We start from the raw sequence: 20853 nt of genomic DNA, 5'->3' as shown, positions 1-20853 counted from the left end.
TCTATTCACAAAAGGAATATCACATGCCTCATTTGACCATTATTTAAGATTACAGATATTAGAGAAGTGTTTTTTTGTAATGCCTCTTCACCCACATGCCTAGTACACCTGGGAAACAGGAAAATTCATTTACCAGTGAAAAATTAAAATTTACAATGGATAGTCTTAAGCCTATTTGAAATAAGGATAAAGCTAGTAGTTCCTATAAAGATACTTTTCCTTTAATTAACATTGTTTTGCATACATGAAGAACAGTAGTTATTTCTACCTATCTCAGAATACTTTAAAGGCAAATCTTAAACAACTGTACTATTACAAATAGCAAGTACAACATTAATAGCTGCAGGCACATCACTTGATATCTACATCTTCCAGCTATAGCCCGTATGTAATGAATTCTGTGAAAGAGGAAAAACATAAATCTCAATCTATTATCATTTAAAGTTTTTTTTTTTAATTTTCATTTTGCTGGGGATAAGGAAGAGGGCAGTATCATGTTTTCATTAAGTTTACCTTTTTTAAACAGAAAAATTAAAAATATCATAATTTTAATTAGAAAAACAAAAGATGTCTCTTTTAGACTTTCTTGGCCAAGCGCTAACAAGTCTAGGAAAAGAAAGATGCGTATAATTAAATCTCTCTCTTAGATATAAGTAACCAACCAGTTAGGTGTTACTATGAAAGTAAAATGTACATAAAATTAATGTTTCCTATTTAAATTTGCAAGTCTACTTTTCAAAAATACCCTAATACTTGTTTTGCATGGCAGTGGAAGACCATAAAAATGATCATGGTAAGGTGAAACCATGCAAAGCTTTCTTAATAATCAATAGGAAAAATTACAATTGTTCTGTGGCCTTTAAAAATTTTTGGTAAACATTAAAAGCTTTTACTGTTGGTTATAAATGTATAGGAAAATGAAAAATAAAACTAATGTTTATAATTTAATATGCCGTATTTTTAACACATTAGAACATGGAGAATGAAAGTGTTTTATTTCTGTGTAAAATACTTACCAGGAATAGTCTGAACAGTGCTTGCTTTCTTCTTATTATCAATTAACTTGCAGTATGGAGCAAGTACCTTTCCTATGCTTTATAAATTGTCATACCACTTTCTAACTCTGAATCAGCTTCCAATGTTTTATCCCTTGCCTTTTCAATGTCTTGGAATATCTCCAAGAATTGTGAAGTTTTTGCCTACTTTACATCCTCTAAGATGTTTTCATCCTTTTTGTCATAACCACTTTCCTCATTTTCTTGAGCAATGGCAGTGTTAACATTCCCACAGTCAGCCATTCCCTCTATAACTACATTTATGCTTGATTCCAATTTTATTTTCAGTGTTATCACTTTTCATTTATTTGCTACGCTTTTATCTTTGTTGGCCAATTCTCTTTTTGATTACCCATTTCTGTAAAATATCATAGCGTTTATCAGTGGGAGACAATTAGGCAATACAGCTACATGCTTTGTTGTTTGTGCATAAGGAATAACCAATGTGCAGTGACCAATCATTGATAAACTATACAATAAGTGGTGTGATTGTCATAGATCATGATATGCATCTGTTATTTATGTACTGATTTGTGGACTGAAGAGCTACTTTATACAATACTCAGTTAATATACGAAAGTATCTTTGTATCTAATATTTAAGATAAATAGTGTTACTGGACTGATATCATTTAACTAAAGTGTGGTAACTGAAATTTGTGTCACTGAAACACTGCAAAATAAGGACTTCCTGTATTCGCATATATACCTAATTATATACATCTTAAGAAAATATGTTAAAAATATCACACATACAACAAGGAAAAGTAAAGAAAAGCTACCTACCAGTGTGGGATGATTGAGATTCATCATCACTATCATCATCTTTTCTTCCTTTCTTCTTGATTTTTTTAATTTTGTACTCTCTGGCATTGCCCCCACCTCCTCCTCTCATGCTTCCACTGCCCTCTGGTGGGAAAATGACATTAGTTAGCATTACCTAACTAAATAATCATTTTTATAAAATAATGACACTATATTGTTGTATTTAACTTTACAGCAGAAAAAATAAAGGCAAAATAAAGAAACTTTTACTCTTTTTAAATCTGGAGCTCCCCTATGAAAAGTTTAGTAAATCCAATACATAAAAAATAAATAATAAAATACGAAATCTTTTGAGCAATCTACCTTAGATAGCCTGACCGCTCTAAATGCATTCTCTTTCTCCTTCTCTAATGTCACCTCTTCTCTGTAACTCTCAATATTTTCTTAACAAAAATCCATTCCTTCACCTCCTCTTCTACCTTCCCCAAAAGAAATGTGTCCTCCTTTGCTCATCTGTGTTACCACAGCCTCATCGATAACCTTCTATTATAAGACTTCACAAATTTAATTATTCTTATTTTGCTTTCTTGGTTGAAAGATTATTACCTGTTTTTAGAGGAGATATCCTGACCCATCTGCTACTCAACCAGATTATAAACTTCTGAAGAGCAAGGATCATGTGTCATTAATGTATATATTCTTTACAGAAATGCTTGAAACATAACACCTGCTTCATAAATGTTGACCATGAATATTAATTGGTTAAGTATAAAAGTATCATTACCTATTGACTATACACTTAAAAAAACAAATTATGAAACAAATGCAAACACTGTAAATAAAAATAAAAAATACTACTTCAGCATTTCCCTGCTCTTTGATATTGACATGTAAAATATCTACTCTACAAAATGGAATACTGATAATGGGTTTAAACCATTGAACATATTACAACTATATTATATTACTTCAAAATAAGTAAAAGATTAGTGTTTTTAATAAAATAAAGATTACTAAAGATCTTTTTCTAAATTCTAAATAGATTTGCCTTAGATTTCATCATATCTTAGAATTAAACTTCTATTATTTTTCCCTTGCTTTTATAATAAAAAAAATTCTATTTTCAAAAACATAAGTCTAAAGTGAACATGCTTTTTTATATTTGACAACAAGTTTCCTATGGGGGGGAACATTCATGATTGACATGATTCCACACACTGTAATTAAACAATTATAATACAATAGCATTATCACTGAAAACAAAACATCAAATGACCCTTAACTTTTAATAAGAAATAAAATATTAAATAGACTAGTTATCTGACATGTCATCAATTGAGTAAGGCAAATTTATAACTATATCTTCAAATATATGATAAAATATCCATAGCTATGAATATTACTGTGATTTAATTTATTAATTTTCCTGGAAGAATAGAGAAATTTCATAATGCCATTGAAAGGTTTTACAGAAAAAGATTTTGGAAGAGGAAATAAACTATCTCAAAGAATTAGAAGTGTATTTATTAATGAAAAATGTTGAATATTGAATTTCTTCAGTTCCGATAAAGCACTAATAACACTGTTCCTACTATAAAAACTATGGAAATACATGTTACTTTTCCATTGCAAATTACAAGCATACCAGTGATACCTAGAATAATTTCTAGTGACTTTAGATTAGAAAAAGAAATGTAAAAATATTTCATTGAGAAATTTTTTCATTTAATTAGTATGTTTACAGGACACCTAAAATATATCAAGTGGTGCTTTGGGTATGTAGCAAGAGTACAACAATAAATGAGATCAACACAGTTCCCAAACAATGAAACACATCATGGTGATAAAGTGATGCAAATAAACTGACAAAATGAGGTGGCAGAGAGTGACTGTGGCTACTATTCCAAAGGGTTAGGAGGCCTCTCTAAGGAAGTGGCATTTAAAGTCGAGCTCTGAATGAAAAGAATAAACCAGTTACTTAAAGTCTGGGAGAGGGCATTCCAGGTAAAAGGAACAGTTGGTGTAAAAGCTTTGAGGTGAATATGACCCTAGCAAGTTTAAGAATCAAAATAAAACAAAACAAAACAAAAAAGGGCTACTGGGCTGGAACACAGACAGAGGATGGGGAAAAACAAGAGATAAGCATGATGATAAAATTAAGTTTTCACAAAAGAAAACAAAACATAATCACCAATATTTCCATTTTAATATATAAAATTTAACACATTAGCAAAGTATTTGGTTGATATTAGCTGTTTAAAGGTAAATCGATAAACAAAAGGCCTTTCAAAGGGCATAATAAATGTGATAAATGCAAAGTTCACTGCAACAAATACAAAACTTATCTTTGAATATTCCTTGTTAACAATTTATTACCTGTTGCCTTCCTTCTTCGCTCATCTTTTTTATCCTTTTTGCTTGTACTAACGCTTTCTAAAGTGGATATTTGTTTCAGATCTTCTTCGGTGATTAAATGCACAGGATTATTTTTCATTTCCTAAAATAAAACATGCTTTTTTTTGGTAGGAAAAACACATAGCATTTCCAAAAGCATAAAAGTTGTTTATATACTCACTAATTATTCGTGTTTGGTTTTGTTGCTTAGAAGAACTATAGAGCTTTGTTTCAGAGCTGTCACTCTAAGGCAAATGTTTCTCCTTGCCCAAAATAGGTCTCTTCCCTTGCTGCTCTTGACTTTTTTTGTACCCATTATTAACTAATGAGAAATCCTATCTTGTCACTTAACAACTGATTACACAGCTGCAATCAGATGCAATCCTCTCCAGCTGTTACTGGCTGGTTTTACCACATCTTAATTGATGCCCCATGCTCCTTCGCTTTTTGAGACTCCCAATTCCAATGCCACCTGGATACTTGAGATTATTAAAGATAATAAACCTCCATCCCCTACCCCACCCAAATTACCATATGTGAGTTGCATACTCAGTCATATAATCTTTTTTCCCCCCCTCTGGACTCATTCTTGATAATTTCTGCTTTCAAAAAGTTTATGATAACAACCATGAAGTATTTCCAAGTTCGGATACTGGTTCTTTCTGATGGCATAAGGTCCCATAATCTCTAGTGACAAAAGTATATATTTATGATAAAAATAATATTATTTCCTTTTTGTTTTTCTAAAGAAAAATGCTTAAAATGTTGACAGTTCACGTGACAGAATCACCTTTTTCGGAATTTATTTTTGTGGTTAGAGGGAGAAGCCCAAGGAAAGAAGAAAAGTGATGACCATGTTAAATTTTTACTTGAGTAAAAAATCCCAAATAAAATTAAGAGTCATTTACTAACTGCTAGTTAACACGGAACAGACATTTTACATACATCCCTTATTTATATTTATTCTTTCCATAGTAGGTATCATGATCCTTTCTTTAAAGATAAGGAAACTAGAGGTCTATTTGTCCAAAGTCATACAGATAATACACGTTTTAAAGTCAGGGTTGCTGACATCAAACATGTATACTTTTTAACCTTCTCTGCTGCTTATCAGGCTAAATGCAGAAGTTTATCTCATTTTTAGACTATTAAAGAGCTTAGAAGGAGAACAGCTAAATATAAACTATTTACATATTTAATAAGCCCTCATGAATTTATTAACAGTTTAAAATAAATGGGCCTATTTTACCTATTTGAGAGCAGGCTTTACAAGGAGATGATGCTGCCAACTAGAAACATGAACTAAAGAGTCATTAACACAGACCCGGCAGAACCTCTATTTCAAAATACTTTCATAGCAGTTGCTCTGAGGAACTAATAAATGGTAACAAAATTTCTTTCTTCAGTAATTTACCCTGTCTGTGTACGCCAAATAGGAAAAATTATTGAGGCTCTGCTAGATTGAGTAAATATATTGTGTATTGGTTGACAAATACACTGTATATTTGTACGTATCTACAGATACTGTTTTTTGTGCATTTTGATGTTTTAAAGTTGGACCAACCTCAGGAAACCTAACTGAAAAGTGTAATTTCCTTTACGTTATTTTAATTTATAAAGTCAGTTTCACAACTTTTAAGTCAGATGTTTTGATGGGAATAAGAGAAAAAACAAATCTGGGAGACAAAATAAAAAGGAATGATACATTAAAGGAAAATAATAAATGATACCAAGTGTTCACTTTCGCTTATCCCATTTTTCAAAAGACATCAGATGATTCTAAATTGAAAATATTATTAAGATTAGCAGATAAAAGGAAATCTGGAATACCTTTTCGGCTTTCTGGTGCATCAGCTCACGGAACAGTTCTGTACAGTCATTTATAAATTTTTCACTGACTACAACAGTATCGCTAAAGACTACAGCTGAGGCCTGTTTGCTGAATGCCCTCATCACCTGCTGAAGCAATATGGCAGCATCTTCAACTGATAAAGAAGTGGGTAGCAGAGGCTAGAATTACAAACAAAATAAAAATAAAGTATAAATGCAATATAATACAGTGAAACCATTTGCTATATACGTATATGCTCTCTCTAGATGATCTCACTAAGTCCAGTGGCTTTTGGAACCATATTTATGCCGATAACCTCCAAATTATATTTCTGGTTTCATCACCACTCTGAGCTCTGAAATCACATATTCTATTGCCTACCTTCCCCACTTGCATGCCTAACAGACATCTCCAATTGTTCAAAACAACACTGAAACCTACAAGGCACACATAGTTCATTTTTCTCACAAAGTCACAAACAGTCCACCAGGATGTCCTGATAACCTTCAAAATGTATTTTGTCATAACTCTTTTTCCTATCTGAAATTATCTTACTGTTTTCCTTAACTATCTTTCCCTAATGTAAGTGGCCCTCCTAAAGACAGCAAGCATGTCTGGCTACCATATCCCCAACAAGTATTAATAGAATGGTGCCTCGCACACAGAAGGTAGTTTCGTTAGATGAATAAAAAAACAGTTAAATCTGGAATCTTTGGGACTTTCATATCCAAAACAGAGAATTTCTGCTTTATAAAGAGGGTCTGGGCCTGACTAGAAAATAATGGATTGGCCTTGTTTGTTTATCTTTATCTACACTTATCTTTTTGGCATACTGAAGGGCAGGTCAACATTGAACACTGAAGTAAACACTATCAGTGCCAAGGCAGCTTGTGTTAATACATTAGCAGAGATTAAAGGATAAGGAATAAACATATGCTACACAATGCCTGATGCCAGTACAGCTGTGAATGCATGGAAAAGATGTGAGAAGTCTCATCAATTCTTTATCAGGATTAACAGGAGTGTTGTTTGCTTGTTTGTTCTGAGATTTATAGAATTCTGGATGTTGACTGTCCACATATAGAAGGTCACCCGAAAGACTTTAAGCATAAAGATTATTTTTGTTATAACAATGATTAGAATTTGCCTCCAAAGCCAAGACCACCTTTATGTATCCTAATTTCTAAATGGTCAAATATTAGTAAAATATTAGTTGTCATTGTTTAAAGAAAAGTGAGGAAAAGATAAAACATACTGTAATATCAACCCATGTTCCAGAGCTGATGGCTTCTTCTACTGATGCTTCCACTTGATCCACAAGTCCTTGACCAACACAAGCTGCTTTCAAAAACAAGAGTTGTGTAGTCTTATATCTTTTCTTTATGTAGCTTACAGCATCTGGGATTCCAAGTCTGGACAAAGCATCAAATTCTACAAATACATCACAAAGTTGGCTTAGAATTGTCAATTACATGTAAGACAAAAGTGAAAAATAAAGACTTAAAAGTTATAGCCAATAAAGTTATTAGGGATGTCTACCTTCTTAACTCCTCTAACTCCACCCCAAATAATCATGCTTAAGAAAACCAGTTATAACAAAGTTCTAATCCATGATTATAATTGAAGAAACTGAAAAGTACATCTCAGGAAGTCAAAAAAACATAAGGAAAACCCAGTATTCTACCATACGTTTAAATTATTTATATACTGAGGAAGTAATCTGTTATGCAGTTTGACTTGGATTATAAAACCGATCAAACAAAGTAAGCTATATATATATATGTGTATATATATCTTATATATATCTGCTAATTGTTTTAATAACTAAATTCAGTCCAATTTATCCAAATGACAGTAGAACTTCAGACACAGAATTTAGAATAACTTCAATGTTTCTGAAGTATTAGGTAACTAATAAAAATACACATTGTAAATCTGATAGTCAACAAAATATTTCTAAGATGATATATCTGAAAAACTGGGCAACTTTGCAAAATGTAAGATATAATAATTACTTTTATGAATTAAAAAATACTTTTAAGTTTATAGTACCATCTTAATAAATGTAACTGGAAGACTGGCAGCAATTAGTACCAGCTTTTAGCCTTTTTACATTATAATTGTTCAGTAACTATAGAACTAAACTCAGTTCCAAGACCCACAGAAACTCGTAGTGTGACTGCTTTTACACTCAAAGGCAACCATTATAATCTTCTGATCATAGAGGACAGTATATGTAGACTCTAGGGTTCCCATTTTTTAATTTTTATTTATTATTATTTTTAATATAACCCACAGATCAAAGGAGGACTCTAGGGTTAGTATAATACTTTTAAAGAATGAGTTTAGTGTTAAAAAGAAATTTGAGTTTTAAAGAAATAAGAAAGTTACCTAGATAGCCATTCTGCCTGAAAAAGGAATCCACCCAAGTACTCTGTGTCCTGGAGTAGATGTCAGGGACAAACACAGCTTTATCCTGTCTCCCACCAACCACAGTGCCTCGTAAGCGTCCGCTATTAACAAGTTCCTCAAGCACAGCTTAAAACAAACCCACATGAATACAAATAAATCAGAGCAGGTATACATCTTAAAAAGTAAAATACTTTATTATTTCATAATTTACTTATTCTTAACCTTTAAAAAACCAATCTGAAGTTGAAATAGCATAAATAAAGGTAGTATATTTTAGACAAAATTTCCCTGCCATTTATGAGAATATTCAAAACATAAATTCAGGGAAATTTTGCATTTTGGCAACTAGCTAAAGGTGTTGAACTTGTAACTCAAGCTAGTTAATATTAACACTGAAATTTTTAGTTTGAGTAATTTTGGTGAAAACATAGCATGCCATTATCTGTCTCATGATTTACAAAAAACAGATGATAAAACACTTCAAGAACAGGAAATATGCAATTATTAGTGTTAACAAGTTCCATTTTTTAATATCTAAAAAAATCAAGACACCCAGACTATAATAGAATCAGTAGTGTGAAATACAACTATAAGCATTTTAAAGAGTTATTCCATTTCCACTGTTTACACTGAAGTAAGACATTTCAGCCCTACCTATAAGAGAAGTGTAATGCCTTGGTTAAGAGGATCAATGTTGGAGTCAGACTAAGTCTAAACCTCAACTCTGCCACCTACTAGCTATGAAACACTAGACAAGTCATTTTCCTTATTTCTCCATTTCCATATCTGTGAAATGGGGATAATAACAATATCATCTCATAGAATTGTTGTATTCAAGTAAATTGCTTGCAACAGTAGCTGGCATATAATAAAGACTCAGTAATAAATATTAACTAAATATCACTACCATCACCACCACCACGAAGTGGAAGATGCTGCCATTAATAGCAAATTTATATTTTTATTTAAACCATAACATTTAACTAAACATTTTGTTTTAGAAATTAAAATCCTCTAAAAAGGAAAAAGCAGATGGAAAGCAGCTATTTCTAAGTGAATCAGCAAGCACATTCAAAAGATGATTGGCAAAAAGAAAGGCTAATGAAAATTAGTCTGTAACGGAAATAAAAATTAGTTTGTGCATGAATTTTAAAATTGCAATGCTGAGTAAATTAGAATACATCAAAAAAGTCCAGAGTTCTCAATAGACTACAACACACGATCCTCAATTTAGTATGACTGTACAATGTAAATCCATTCTAAATTCTGACCAAAGTTGTGAAGTTACCAATTATTATTTGAAGAACTTTACATTACAATGAAATTACACCAACCCCTAATTATATAGATTCCAACAAAGTCAGGTTAATTTTAAATCAGTCAAACAAAAATTTTAAAGTTCATATTCTGAAAATACAGTGAAAATTAATTTTTAGTTCAATACTTGATATTTCTTTTCCATTTTTCATTTTCGTTCTTAGATTTGCACAGATAATCTGAGTTGAAAGACAAAATCATTACTTTTAAAAATTATTTCAGCAAAGCATTAAAAAAACCCTCAAAACCTCCCAACAGCTTCACAAACAACATAGATAATGAACAAAGATTATTTTCGAGTTAACATGTTGTTTGAATGATAAGAATATACTTTTATTGCTATCAGCTTTTGGTAAAAATTGTTAGTGAAACACAATTTACTTTCATATTAGATAATGTAGCAAAATCCTAAGAAACAAAGTAAAAACTATTCTTAATCTTACAATTTTAAATTTCTATATGTACATGTAGAATAGAGTGTGTGAGACATATATTTTCATTATAAAGGCTTACTTTTTTTTCATTATACTCCTCTAGGGCTAACCAATATTAAACGTTTGGTGAGTATAACAGATAGGTACATATATAAAACTTGATAAAAAGAAACTTTTTTAAACCAGGAAATATTTTAGTTACATTAACAATAAAAGAGGAAAAAACATTAAAGTTAGTAAGTTTTATATTAATAGTCTATTCAGCAGCTAATTAAGTAAATATAATTTAAACCAAACTCACAGTAAAGAAGCTGCTCTTGAAATCCATATTTTGAAATCAAAGAATTCACAGCTGTAGGCCTTTATGGAAAGTTAAAAAAAAAATTCTTACTCATTATAGTGTTATAGATTAATGAACTTAAAAAATAGGATAATTAGAATTTAAGAAAAATACTGTTTAATTTAAAAGAAGAAATCAAAAATTACACCAAATTTTAAATCCTTAATTGGAATTTTGCTACTGAAATATCAGGGAAATCAATTTGTACTTGCAATCAAGGATCAGTTTACATTGCCATTCCACTAAATTCTCAGATTTCCATGATATGTAGCTATTTGCCTTGGTCTTTAGGTTTTTCTTCAATGTTTTTTTCTGTTTGGGAGGCTCTTTCCTTACTTGGGAATATTCAAGTGGATGTCATATGATTCCATTTTCGAAGACAAATGAGATCATATGTGCACTGAAAATGTTTGGAATGATATGAGGCTAGATTAGGGTGACTGACTGAGAGGGATCCATTTAAAATCTTTTTTTTTTTTTTTGCTTTTGAGTATTTTCTATTTTCTGCAATGACTATGCATTTCTTTTGTTAACCAGTTTTATTGCTATAAGGTATAATTTAAATTACATGAAATCTACCCCTCGTTTAAGTGTACAATTCAATGATCTTAATACATTTATAGAGTTGTGCAACCATTGCTACAATCCAGTTTATGTTTTCATCACCCAAAAAGTTATTTGATAGCTATCTGCAGTTAATTCCTGCTGCCACTCCTAAATCTAGATAACTATCTGTTTTCTGCCTCTATAAATTTGCCTTTCTAGCCATTAACATAAATAGAATTAATATGTGGTCTCCTTTCTGTGTTTTTGAGATTCATCCATGATGAAGCATGCATCAGTAGTTCATTCCTTCTTATTGATGAACAGCATTCCCTAGTATGAATATACCACATTTTGTTTATATACTCATCAGTTGACAGACAGGTGAACTATTTCTAGTTTGTGGCTATTGTGGATAATGCTCCTATGAACATTTATGTTTTTGACTTTGTATGGATGAATGTTTTCATTTCTTTGGGGCGGACTCCTATGACTGTATCTCATTTATAATAACTATAGTTTTTTTTTTTAAAGGATACAAGAAAAGAATCTAGACTTTTTATTCTGATTACAATTTTTTTTCTATTCCTTTTAAGCCAGTATGCCTGTTCTCTCTAGTTAGTCTGTTTTCATTTTTAATGCATATAACAAAACAACTTAAGTAATTCTAACATTTCAATCCTCCATTGTTGATTATTTAGGATATTGTAAATATTTTCTACTTCAAACTTGTGAAAGCAGAAACAGTTGTATGAAAATGAATTGACTATTTAAAACTTCTGTGTTTTTGAGTAAATTATTATTTTTACCAAATTCTTAGGATCAATTTGCTTTTTATTAAATTGTTTTACTCAAAATTTTCAGCTAAATTATCTGGAAGCACAGCAGGGGCTTTAGTCAGTTTAGTGTTGCTGTAACAGAAGACTTGAGGCTGGGTAATTTACAAAGAAAAAAGGTTTATTTGGCTCATGATTCTGGTGACTGGAAAGTTCAAGATTGAGCAGCTACATTTTTTGAGGGTTTCAAGTTGCTTCAATTTACGGTGGTAAGTGGAAAAGGAGCAGACATGTATAAATAAATCACGTAGTGAAAGAGGAAGCAAAGGGGAGAAACCAATGAAGCCATAATCCTTTCAACAATATACTCTCTTGAGAACTAATCCATTCCCATGAGAACAATAATTCACTCACCCTGGTGGGAGGGCATTAATCTATTCATGAGAGATCCACTCCTGTGACCCAAACACTTACTAGGTCCTACTTCCCAATACTGCCACATTGGTGATCAAACTGCAACATAAGTTTTGGTGGGTACAAACCACATCCAAACCATAGCAAACCTCCAAACCAACAAGGTCTAGGTCCTCTGTGAATTTTGCTCTCCTTTGTTTACCTTATAATCGTTACAACCTCTCATGTTTTTTGTCTTTTGTTCCCTTCTACGCAAACACATCCTCACAAAAATGTAGAAGGCTCCTTGAAGGACTTCATCTTAAAATGTCTAGGTACCTAGCTTATTGTGGGTGTTCAATAAACAATGAATTGAGTTGTGCAAAATTTCTAGCTTTTTTTGTATGATGAAACTTTAGCTGAATTTTTATGTCAATTTGGAATACAACATATTTAGTATACCTACATATATCATTCTTCTCACTAACTGCTTCCTGCTCTTCTCTCTGGCTATCCATAATAACAAGAAATATCCATAAAAACAAAAAATATGAACTTTTTAAAAGTCAGAGGTGCAGGTGTCTCCTTTGAAGTTAGACTAGAGAAGTGGGATGGTTCATTATTTTTAAGAGACAAATACGAAGATATGGTGCCTTAAATGGTACTATCTGGAAGCCACACAACCTAGCAACATCTTTTGAGGCTCAAAACTTATTTTCCTCTCATTATTTGATGGTACCTCCATATAGCAAAACTCAGGACTACTATGAATGAGAAAAACATAGCTGATTTTGATGAAAATTACTATCACCACAATAGTTAGTCAAAGAAAAAAGGTAAATATTTATAAATAGGAACAAAGATATTTTTAGTTTTTAGTTTTTGACAAAGTAATAAATGAACAGGGTACAAAAAAGTTACAAAACTGAAGAATCCCTCTCCATTCCTACCACCCAGCTACCCAGTTTCTTTCCCCAGAAACAACCATCCATTTCTTGTGTTAGGAGGGTGATCTGGCGCAGACTGTCAGAGCCTACATGGAATAAAGAGAACACCCCCATGAGAAAGGGAGCTGCAGTAGCAATGGGAAACCAGTCACATAAGGGGAATTAATCAAGTAACTAAATACATTAAGGATAATAGGAGTTAGATTTTTCTTAGTCAGTGAACAAAGCTACAAACATGGAAAAGAAGGAAACTAGAATGAAATGAAACTTACGGTATTGGACTAGAAATGGAAGTATCAGCACAAACTCACAGTTTTCAATACACATAAAGATACAGAAATACAGATGTATAGAGGGGTGTATGTACATGTGTATGTGTATCTCCTAGTTCAATGGTCCCCAATCTTTTTGGCACCAGGAACTGGTTTCATGGAAGACAAATTTTGCACGGACCCAGGTTGTGGGGGATGGTTTCAGGATGAAACTGTTCTACCTCAGATCATCAGGCATTAGGTTCTCATAAGGAGTGGGCACCCAACATCCCTTGCACGCGCAGTTCACAATAGGGTTCACGCTCCTATGAGAATCTAATGCTGCCACTGATCTGACAGGAGGAGCAGCTCAGGCGGTAATGCTGGTTTGCCCACCCTCACCTGCTGCACAGCCTGGTTCCTAACAGGCCACAGACTGGTATTGGTTGGCAGCCTGGGGATTGAGGGCCCTTGTGCTAGCTTGTCTACTCTGAGAGGGCCTGGGAGCAGTGAGAACCAAATAGTGATAAGTAATGTAGTATCCAGATCTTGGTTTCTAAATCCCATACTCTGCTAAAAGCAAGCAGGGATCTCTGGAGAAAGGGCTGATTTGAGGCTTGGGACAGGGAAAGTATGAACTGAGCATCTTAAGCCAGTTCCAGGCTTAAGCCTGGAACATCTTAAGCCAGAAAGAAAAGAAAGTTTCAAGAATGATGGGAGCATGCAAAAGACAACCTGCAGGCGCTACCACTAGCTAAATCAGGGCCAGTATGAACATGTAAATAATGACAGCAGATTATAATCCAATAAATAAATTAGGGAATAATGAGTCCATAGTGATTTAAATGAATGAATAAACTGCAAGTCTGATGAAGAACAGGACAACGTCCATGGTCCCAAATTGCCCTCCCCACAAATACTTATTAGTTACAAAGGAAAACAAGTAGCTTTACAAGCCTAGCTGGTATCTCTATTAGGAAAAATCTAAATTGTATGCCACCTGATAAGATTCAATAACAAGAATATAGTGTTACTTCTGAGATATTCCTATCAAAAGACATACAACCTGAATATGAAAAATTATGCATAACATGCATAACACAAATAGGTATAACATGAAAAAACAGCAGACAAGCAACAATAAACATTCTATAAAACAATCAGCCTGTGATCTTCAAAAGTGTCAAGGTCATGAATGTCAAGGAAAAATCAAGTAAGTATTCCAGATTGAAGGCGACTAAGGACTCTTATCAATTAAATGCAATCTGTGATCCTGAATTGGATCCTTTTTCTATAAAGGACATTATTACAATAACTAGTAGAACATAAAGGGTCTCCAAGGACTGGATGGTAGTAATCAATCAATGTTAATTTTCTGTTTTTGATGACTGTATTATAGTTATATAGGATGATGCCCCTTTCTATAGGAAATACAGATTAAAGTATCTGTGATGATAGAACATCACGTCAGCAACTTCCTCTCAAATTGTTCAGAAAAAAAAAAGTTATCTTGCACTGAGGGAGGGAGGGAGGAAATCATTTCATTAGAATACACGCTCTCCTTCTAACTTTCTCCCTTTTGTACCCCAGTGCCTTACATGCATTAGGTGCTCAACAAATGCTTGTTGATTTGTTGAATGACAAAAAGAGAAATCACTGTGGCTGCCATGTGAAATCACCTAAGATGACAGCACAGAACTGGGAAGAAAAGATGGCGTCAAACTTTAAAGGATAGTGAAAGAAAGAGCTAGAAAAGGTAACTTAGAAGATGCAGCCAAAAGAGAGAAGAAATCTAAAGTGTTATGTTTTAAAAAAGAGAGTATTTCAAGAAGGAAGTTGTAACTGGAGTTAAATGCTGCTGCAAAGTCAAGTCAAATAAACAGAAAGTATCCATTAGACTTACAGATAATGAGACATCAGTGCTATATATGTAGTAGAAGCTAGAGAGGTGGGTTAAGAAGTGACAGAAGGTAACTGAGACACTGAATGTAGATTTCAACTGTTGAAAAGGTTCACTTTAAGAGAGATAACAAACAGCATGATAGATGATGGAGAATAAAAGGGTTCGGAGAGGTTTGTTTTAAAATGGGAGACTTTTGGACATATTTAAATGCTGATAGGGCATATAGCCACTGAGATGAAGTTGATGACACAGGAAAGAGGAGATAATTGAGAATACAGGTTTTCTGAATTCTATGCTGGAGTCTGTCACACATACCCAAATATTTCAGAAATTCTTATTTTAGAAAAGTCAGTGACTTTGCAAGTTACATAGTTATTCATTACAATTATAGAATGCTAGAAAGTAAAAAATGTCATAAAATTCCCTAGCCCCATATGATGCCCAAAGAAGTTAGGCGACTGACTTATCTGCTCAAGGTCATGTGCCTATTATGTGATAAAGCTATGAACCAAATTCTTCTGACTTTAAATTGCATGTTCTTTCCATGATTCGAGGGTGACACTTATATACTGATCTGGGCAGCAGTATTTAAACTGCATTCTGCAGAAGTGTGTATGGGGTCACAAGGGTGGTGAAGGTAGGGAGAGGAAGGAGATGCTGACTGGAGAGAGAGGCTGCATTCTAGAACTCTGGAATCTCAATTTCTATTTTACAAAAGCTGCCCTTTTATCTGTTTAATAAACTGGGGTCCTAAATGAGACTTTATTAAAACAAAGAAAAAGATTCAGCTGCTAGGAAAAAAATGCAAACCATGATCAAAGAAATGTGCAAATATATATACTTTAAAATATACTTACCGGGTAATAGCACTGAATAGTCCACGGATACGTGCTTTATGTCGAGCTACAAAAGCTTCCGTAAAAATTACTCCTCTATTATCAAGATCAATATGTCCACTGATAATTCTACCAAGTCGCTGAGTTAGTGCCTGTGGGTAAAGATGTACATTTTTATTAATTTAAAAGAAAAGAATTACACATATGCATTTGCATAGTCATACTCAAGTCATGCTGCCTGCTGAGGTATCAATCATGTGATTGAGAAATTTCAACAAGCATAGATTACAAGATATATCAACTAAAGTGAAGATTCAGTGTCTAGAAAAGTTCACTATCTCATGGCAGAGCCAAGAAATGAGTCAAATTGCTTGCTTACATGTTAAAAGGTTGAGCTGTCATATTATCTGTTGTTAATGAGGGCTATTTCTAACATAAAAATGACTATCAATATGATGATTATTTGATATGATGGTTTCTAGATATAGGCAGCCTCCAATATATAGAGAGCCAAGACATACAAATGGGTATTGGAGAAGACCCTTTCTGGAACTTCTAATACTAACAGAAGTATAAATGTTATTCCAGATTCTGCAACATAGGGAAACATAAGACCTCAAAAGCTTTCCTCTCTAATCCAAATTTATCCCCGTCCAGAAGATCTATGGCAGATAATCTGACTTCTTGGTAACCTTCTTTCAAGTTCAGCAGAGTATTTCTACACAGCTATACTACGACTGGCATCAGGTACATCTGAAATAAGTTTGGACATATTTCACATTTTAAGATAAGTTAAATCTACTCAAGTCAGCTCAGCTCATTATTTTTATGATATAGAAAAATGTTTTTCAAACAACTTAATGAGCTTTTAGAATACTGCTATATTCAGAGTGGAAGTGAAACATATTAAAAACTACGTTTCTAAAATGTATTCAGAAACAGTTTTATAAGAAATCATTTGGATTTGAGCTGGATACTTTAAAGAAGTATTTTAAAAATATATTTTTTGTCCTGTGATTAACATATGTTTGCCCATGTAAAATATAACTTCAGCTCCTGAAATACTATATAAAACAGATCTATACTATAAATGGTATTTTAAATGGAATTAGGGAAGCTCATTTTCTTAATATGAGTAAGTAAATCTGCTTGTATCATACATTAATCTCATGCAATTACGGTTTGGACAATTTTGCAAGTTGGAGTTTCTTAAAGTGATAGATACCTAAAGAGAGATTTGGCTTTTCCCTTGTTTCAGTAAATATAAAAAGAACTAGCATTATTTAGTTTCTCCATTGTGTTAAGGTATTTCACTAGATTTCAATGAAGCCTATAAAAAAGACGTTATTTCCTGTTTTACAGATATGTAATGTGAAGCATAAAAGAGATGAAATGATTTTCCTAATGTCAAATAAGAAGTGGTGCAGACCGTATTCAAATCAAGGTCTTTTAAAAATCTCAAAAGCTTACGTCCTTTCCACTCTACCAAATGAATTTCTATGATTCTAAAAAAACAAACAAAAAAACAGAAAAAAGTAAACAAGAAAACAGCCTATGTTTTCAGGCAGCATTGTTATTATACATAAGATATTTGAGTACTGACACAAATACCTAAAGTTAAAAGAATGTCAGATTCCTTGGTTCTTCTTCCTATCATACTGACAGTTTAGAAGAGGATAAATGGTGAAGTCAAAAGATGTTGGCACTACTGACAGTTGGAACAAAAAAATTCTTTGTTGGCGGGATGTCCTGTACATTGTAGGATGTTTAGCAGCATCCTTGACCTTTACTCACAAGATGCCAGTAGTACCCCCTATAAATTATTATCTTCATCAATTATTTCTTAAAATTTAACTGGGCAATCAGAAATTTAATCGTCTGGTTACAGTTTCTATATAGCTGGTATCAAAAGCATTAAATAAATCCATGCATTTATTGTACATTTGCTAATTGCATCAAAGCAGCCCTAGAACTTAGTCTATAAATTAGTTTTAGGATGTCTCTCAGTTTAGGAAGATTACAATCATTTTTAAAGTGCCTGCTCAGAACTATTAATGTACTAGAAGTACCCCCCAAATATATTGGTACAACATATATCAAGTCAGACACCTGCAATAAATCAAATGATGGTGAGGAAGTCTCATTCTTTTCCCCCCCTTCCATTCAAAGTCTTTAAAATCCTTTGGTAAAAAGACACATTGTATTATTAGGAAAAAAAAATACCTGTGTCAGAAAGTTCCCAGGAAGATCATAAGTTTTACACAGTTCTGATATGGTGACCTGACCACTTTCTTGCAATTTATCATTTACCTCTTCTGCCAACCGATCCAAATAATTCCTAATAGTGAAAACAAGAAAATAATAGAAAAAAGAATTAGGAATGTTTTTTCTGTTTCCTCATTTTATGTTTAATTTCTGTTGAAATGAAGTATGTCCCAAAAGTAATGAAATGTGTGTGTACATGAACACCACTCATTACTCATATTCTAAAAAATATTTTTTTCTCATTAGTGTAGCTAAATGTAAGGTTAATCAAACAATAAATTTTTTTTTCTTTTTTTTTTTTTTTTTGCATCAAGGTCTCACTCTGTCACCCAGGCTGGAGTGCAATGGCATGATTATGGCTCACTGTGACCTTGACCTCCTGGGCTCAAGCAATCCTCCTACCTCAGCCTCCTGAGTAGCTGGGACTACAGGTTCGAGCCACCACATTTGGCTAATTTTTTAATTAGCAAACTTAATTAGTGAAATGGGTTTTGCCACGTTGCCCAGGCTGGCATGCTGGGATTTTTTTAAGTGGAAATTTGCATTTGATTTTCATTAACATTCTCGGAACAAATTTGCTTTCAGAGTTGAGATTATATGGGAAAGAATATAAAAGTTATGTTTTACATTTTCTTATTAAGAAAAAAATAGAAGTTTATATTATTTCTAAGTATTCCATACATTAACACTGATTTTTTTTTTTTTTTTTTTTTTTTTTTTAATTTGAGACAGGATCTTTGCTGTGTTACGTAGGCTGGTCTCAAATTCCTGGTCAAGCAATCCTCCAGCCTCAGCCTTCTGAGTAGCTGGGATTACAGGTACATGCCACCATATGTGGCTTAAACACTTACTTTTTAAGTGAAATAAACCTTATCATGAAAATCAGCACTGTAAGAGTTCTAAATGAAATGTCTAACTGGCCATAATTGGCCTAAATTTAAATACTATTTAAAAAAAAAGAAAGAAAATAAAGTGCTCTTAAATTTGTACTTTATTGTACTTACTCATCTATCAGTTGTCCCAACACTAACTGAACATGCTTTTCTGATTTAATAATGTCACCAATTCTATTTTCAATATGAATCAGGTCCACATTAATTACCTGGAAAACAAATACAAATTCTATTAATGTTAAGTTTGTATTGTTTCTTAAGCTTGAAATTATACACTTAGAACTATATTTTTAAAGAAATTGCTGGCCAGGCATGGTGGCTCATGTCCGGATCCCAGCACTTTGGGAGGATGAGGCGGGAGGATCCCTTCAGTTCAAGAGTTTGAGACCAGTCTGGGCAACATAGGGAGACTCCCATCTCAAAAAAAAAAAAAAAAAAAAAAAGAAAGAAATTGCTTATTCTTAAATTTTGAATCAATCTGAAATAATACAAAAAGCATTGGCCAAATAAAAAACTAGAGGTGTATTGCTTATTTATTTTCAGTTCTAAGGAATTACATTGTCACTTGCTAGTACGTTTATATAAAGCAGTAAATTACATATTCATATAACAGATAGCATTTTACAGAAAATTTGCTGGCTTCTTGTTTATAGTGTACCTTGGTAATGACATATATATTTGTATGTTTTGAAAATAGCGTCTACTTTTAAAAATATTTCTCTATTTCTTTCATATACTAAAAACATATAAACATGAAACTGGTGATTTTTCTCCCAAAATGACATAAACTCTATACTTACATAAAATAACTATGAGTTCATTTGGTAAAAAGTTAAGAACAAGAAAGCCAACTGGGGAAGAGTTGGCCAACTCTTTAATAAGGCCAACTTATTAAATCATTTCAATAAATCAGAATTTATTAAATCATTTCAATGTATCAGAATTTATTAAATCAATTCAGTGTATCAGCGAGGCTTATATAACTATTTCTTTATAAACACTATACAAAATATGATACCAGCATTAGGGAATACTTGAACAAATTCACAGTATCAAAAAATTGAGAAATTAAAGCAAAAATTTTATAAATTTAAAACCTACCTGTTGTAGATCAACAATGTTTACTCGACCTTTGAAGAAAAGACATTCATTTATTTTAAATGATCTATGCGTACATACCAACCCAAAGCTATAAATTCTAACATTTAAGTTTTGGTCAAAGTCCTTCTGCATAGAACAGAGAGCCAGAATAATCAATGTCTTCAAATACACACCATTAGCTGATGGCTAAGTCTTCATGGCTGAAGCCATAAGCAATAACTTACTTTCAAATTTTTTTTTTTAAATAACATCAGGCCAATTATGAGCACCAACTGGCACACAAATTGGCTCTATCTATGAAGGGTATTCATTTCCCTTCACAATTCAGAATTTATCTACTGTGATCAAAGAGATATTGACAACTAAATTAAGATGAACTTTTTTCAATTATTTGATAC

The 20853-nt window shown here is 32.6% G+C and overlaps 1 protein-coding gene across 1 annotated transcript in view; it reads right to left on the bottom strand.

Annotated features, from left to right (window-relative positions):
- The window catches only part of UFL1 (UFM1 specific ligase 1), a 32371-nt gene that overhangs the window by 9189 nt on the left and 2329 nt on the right, over positions 1-20853 (bottom strand). The window contains exons 3-12 of the mRNA XM_054490847.2: positions 20456-20484; positions 19466-19563; positions 18420-18534; positions 16218-16348; positions 10509-10567; positions 8436-8582; positions 7300-7475; positions 6044-6223; positions 4196-4316; positions 1841-1963 (exon numbers count right to left, since the gene is read on the bottom strand). Coding sequence (XP_054346822.1) covers positions 1841-1963; positions 4196-4316; positions 6044-6223; positions 7300-7475; positions 8436-8582; positions 10509-10567; positions 16218-16348; positions 18420-18534; positions 19466-19563; positions 20456-20484 — 1179 coding nt within the window. The remainder of the gene's footprint in view (positions 1-1840; positions 1964-4195; positions 4317-6043; positions 6224-7299; positions 7476-8435; positions 8583-10508; positions 10568-16217; positions 16349-18419; positions 18535-19465; positions 19564-20455; positions 20485-20853) is intronic.

This window comes from Pongo pygmaeus, chromosome 5, assembly GCF_028885625.2.
Source record: "Pongo pygmaeus isolate AG05252 chromosome 5, NHGRI_mPonPyg2-v2.0_pri, whole genome shotgun sequence".
Classification (NCBI taxonomy): Eukaryota; Metazoa; Chordata; class Mammalia; order Primates; family Hominidae; genus Pongo; species Pongo pygmaeus.
The sequence above is the reverse complement of the archived record's forward strand: the minus strand, read 5'-3'. Positions and strand labels throughout refer to the sequence as shown.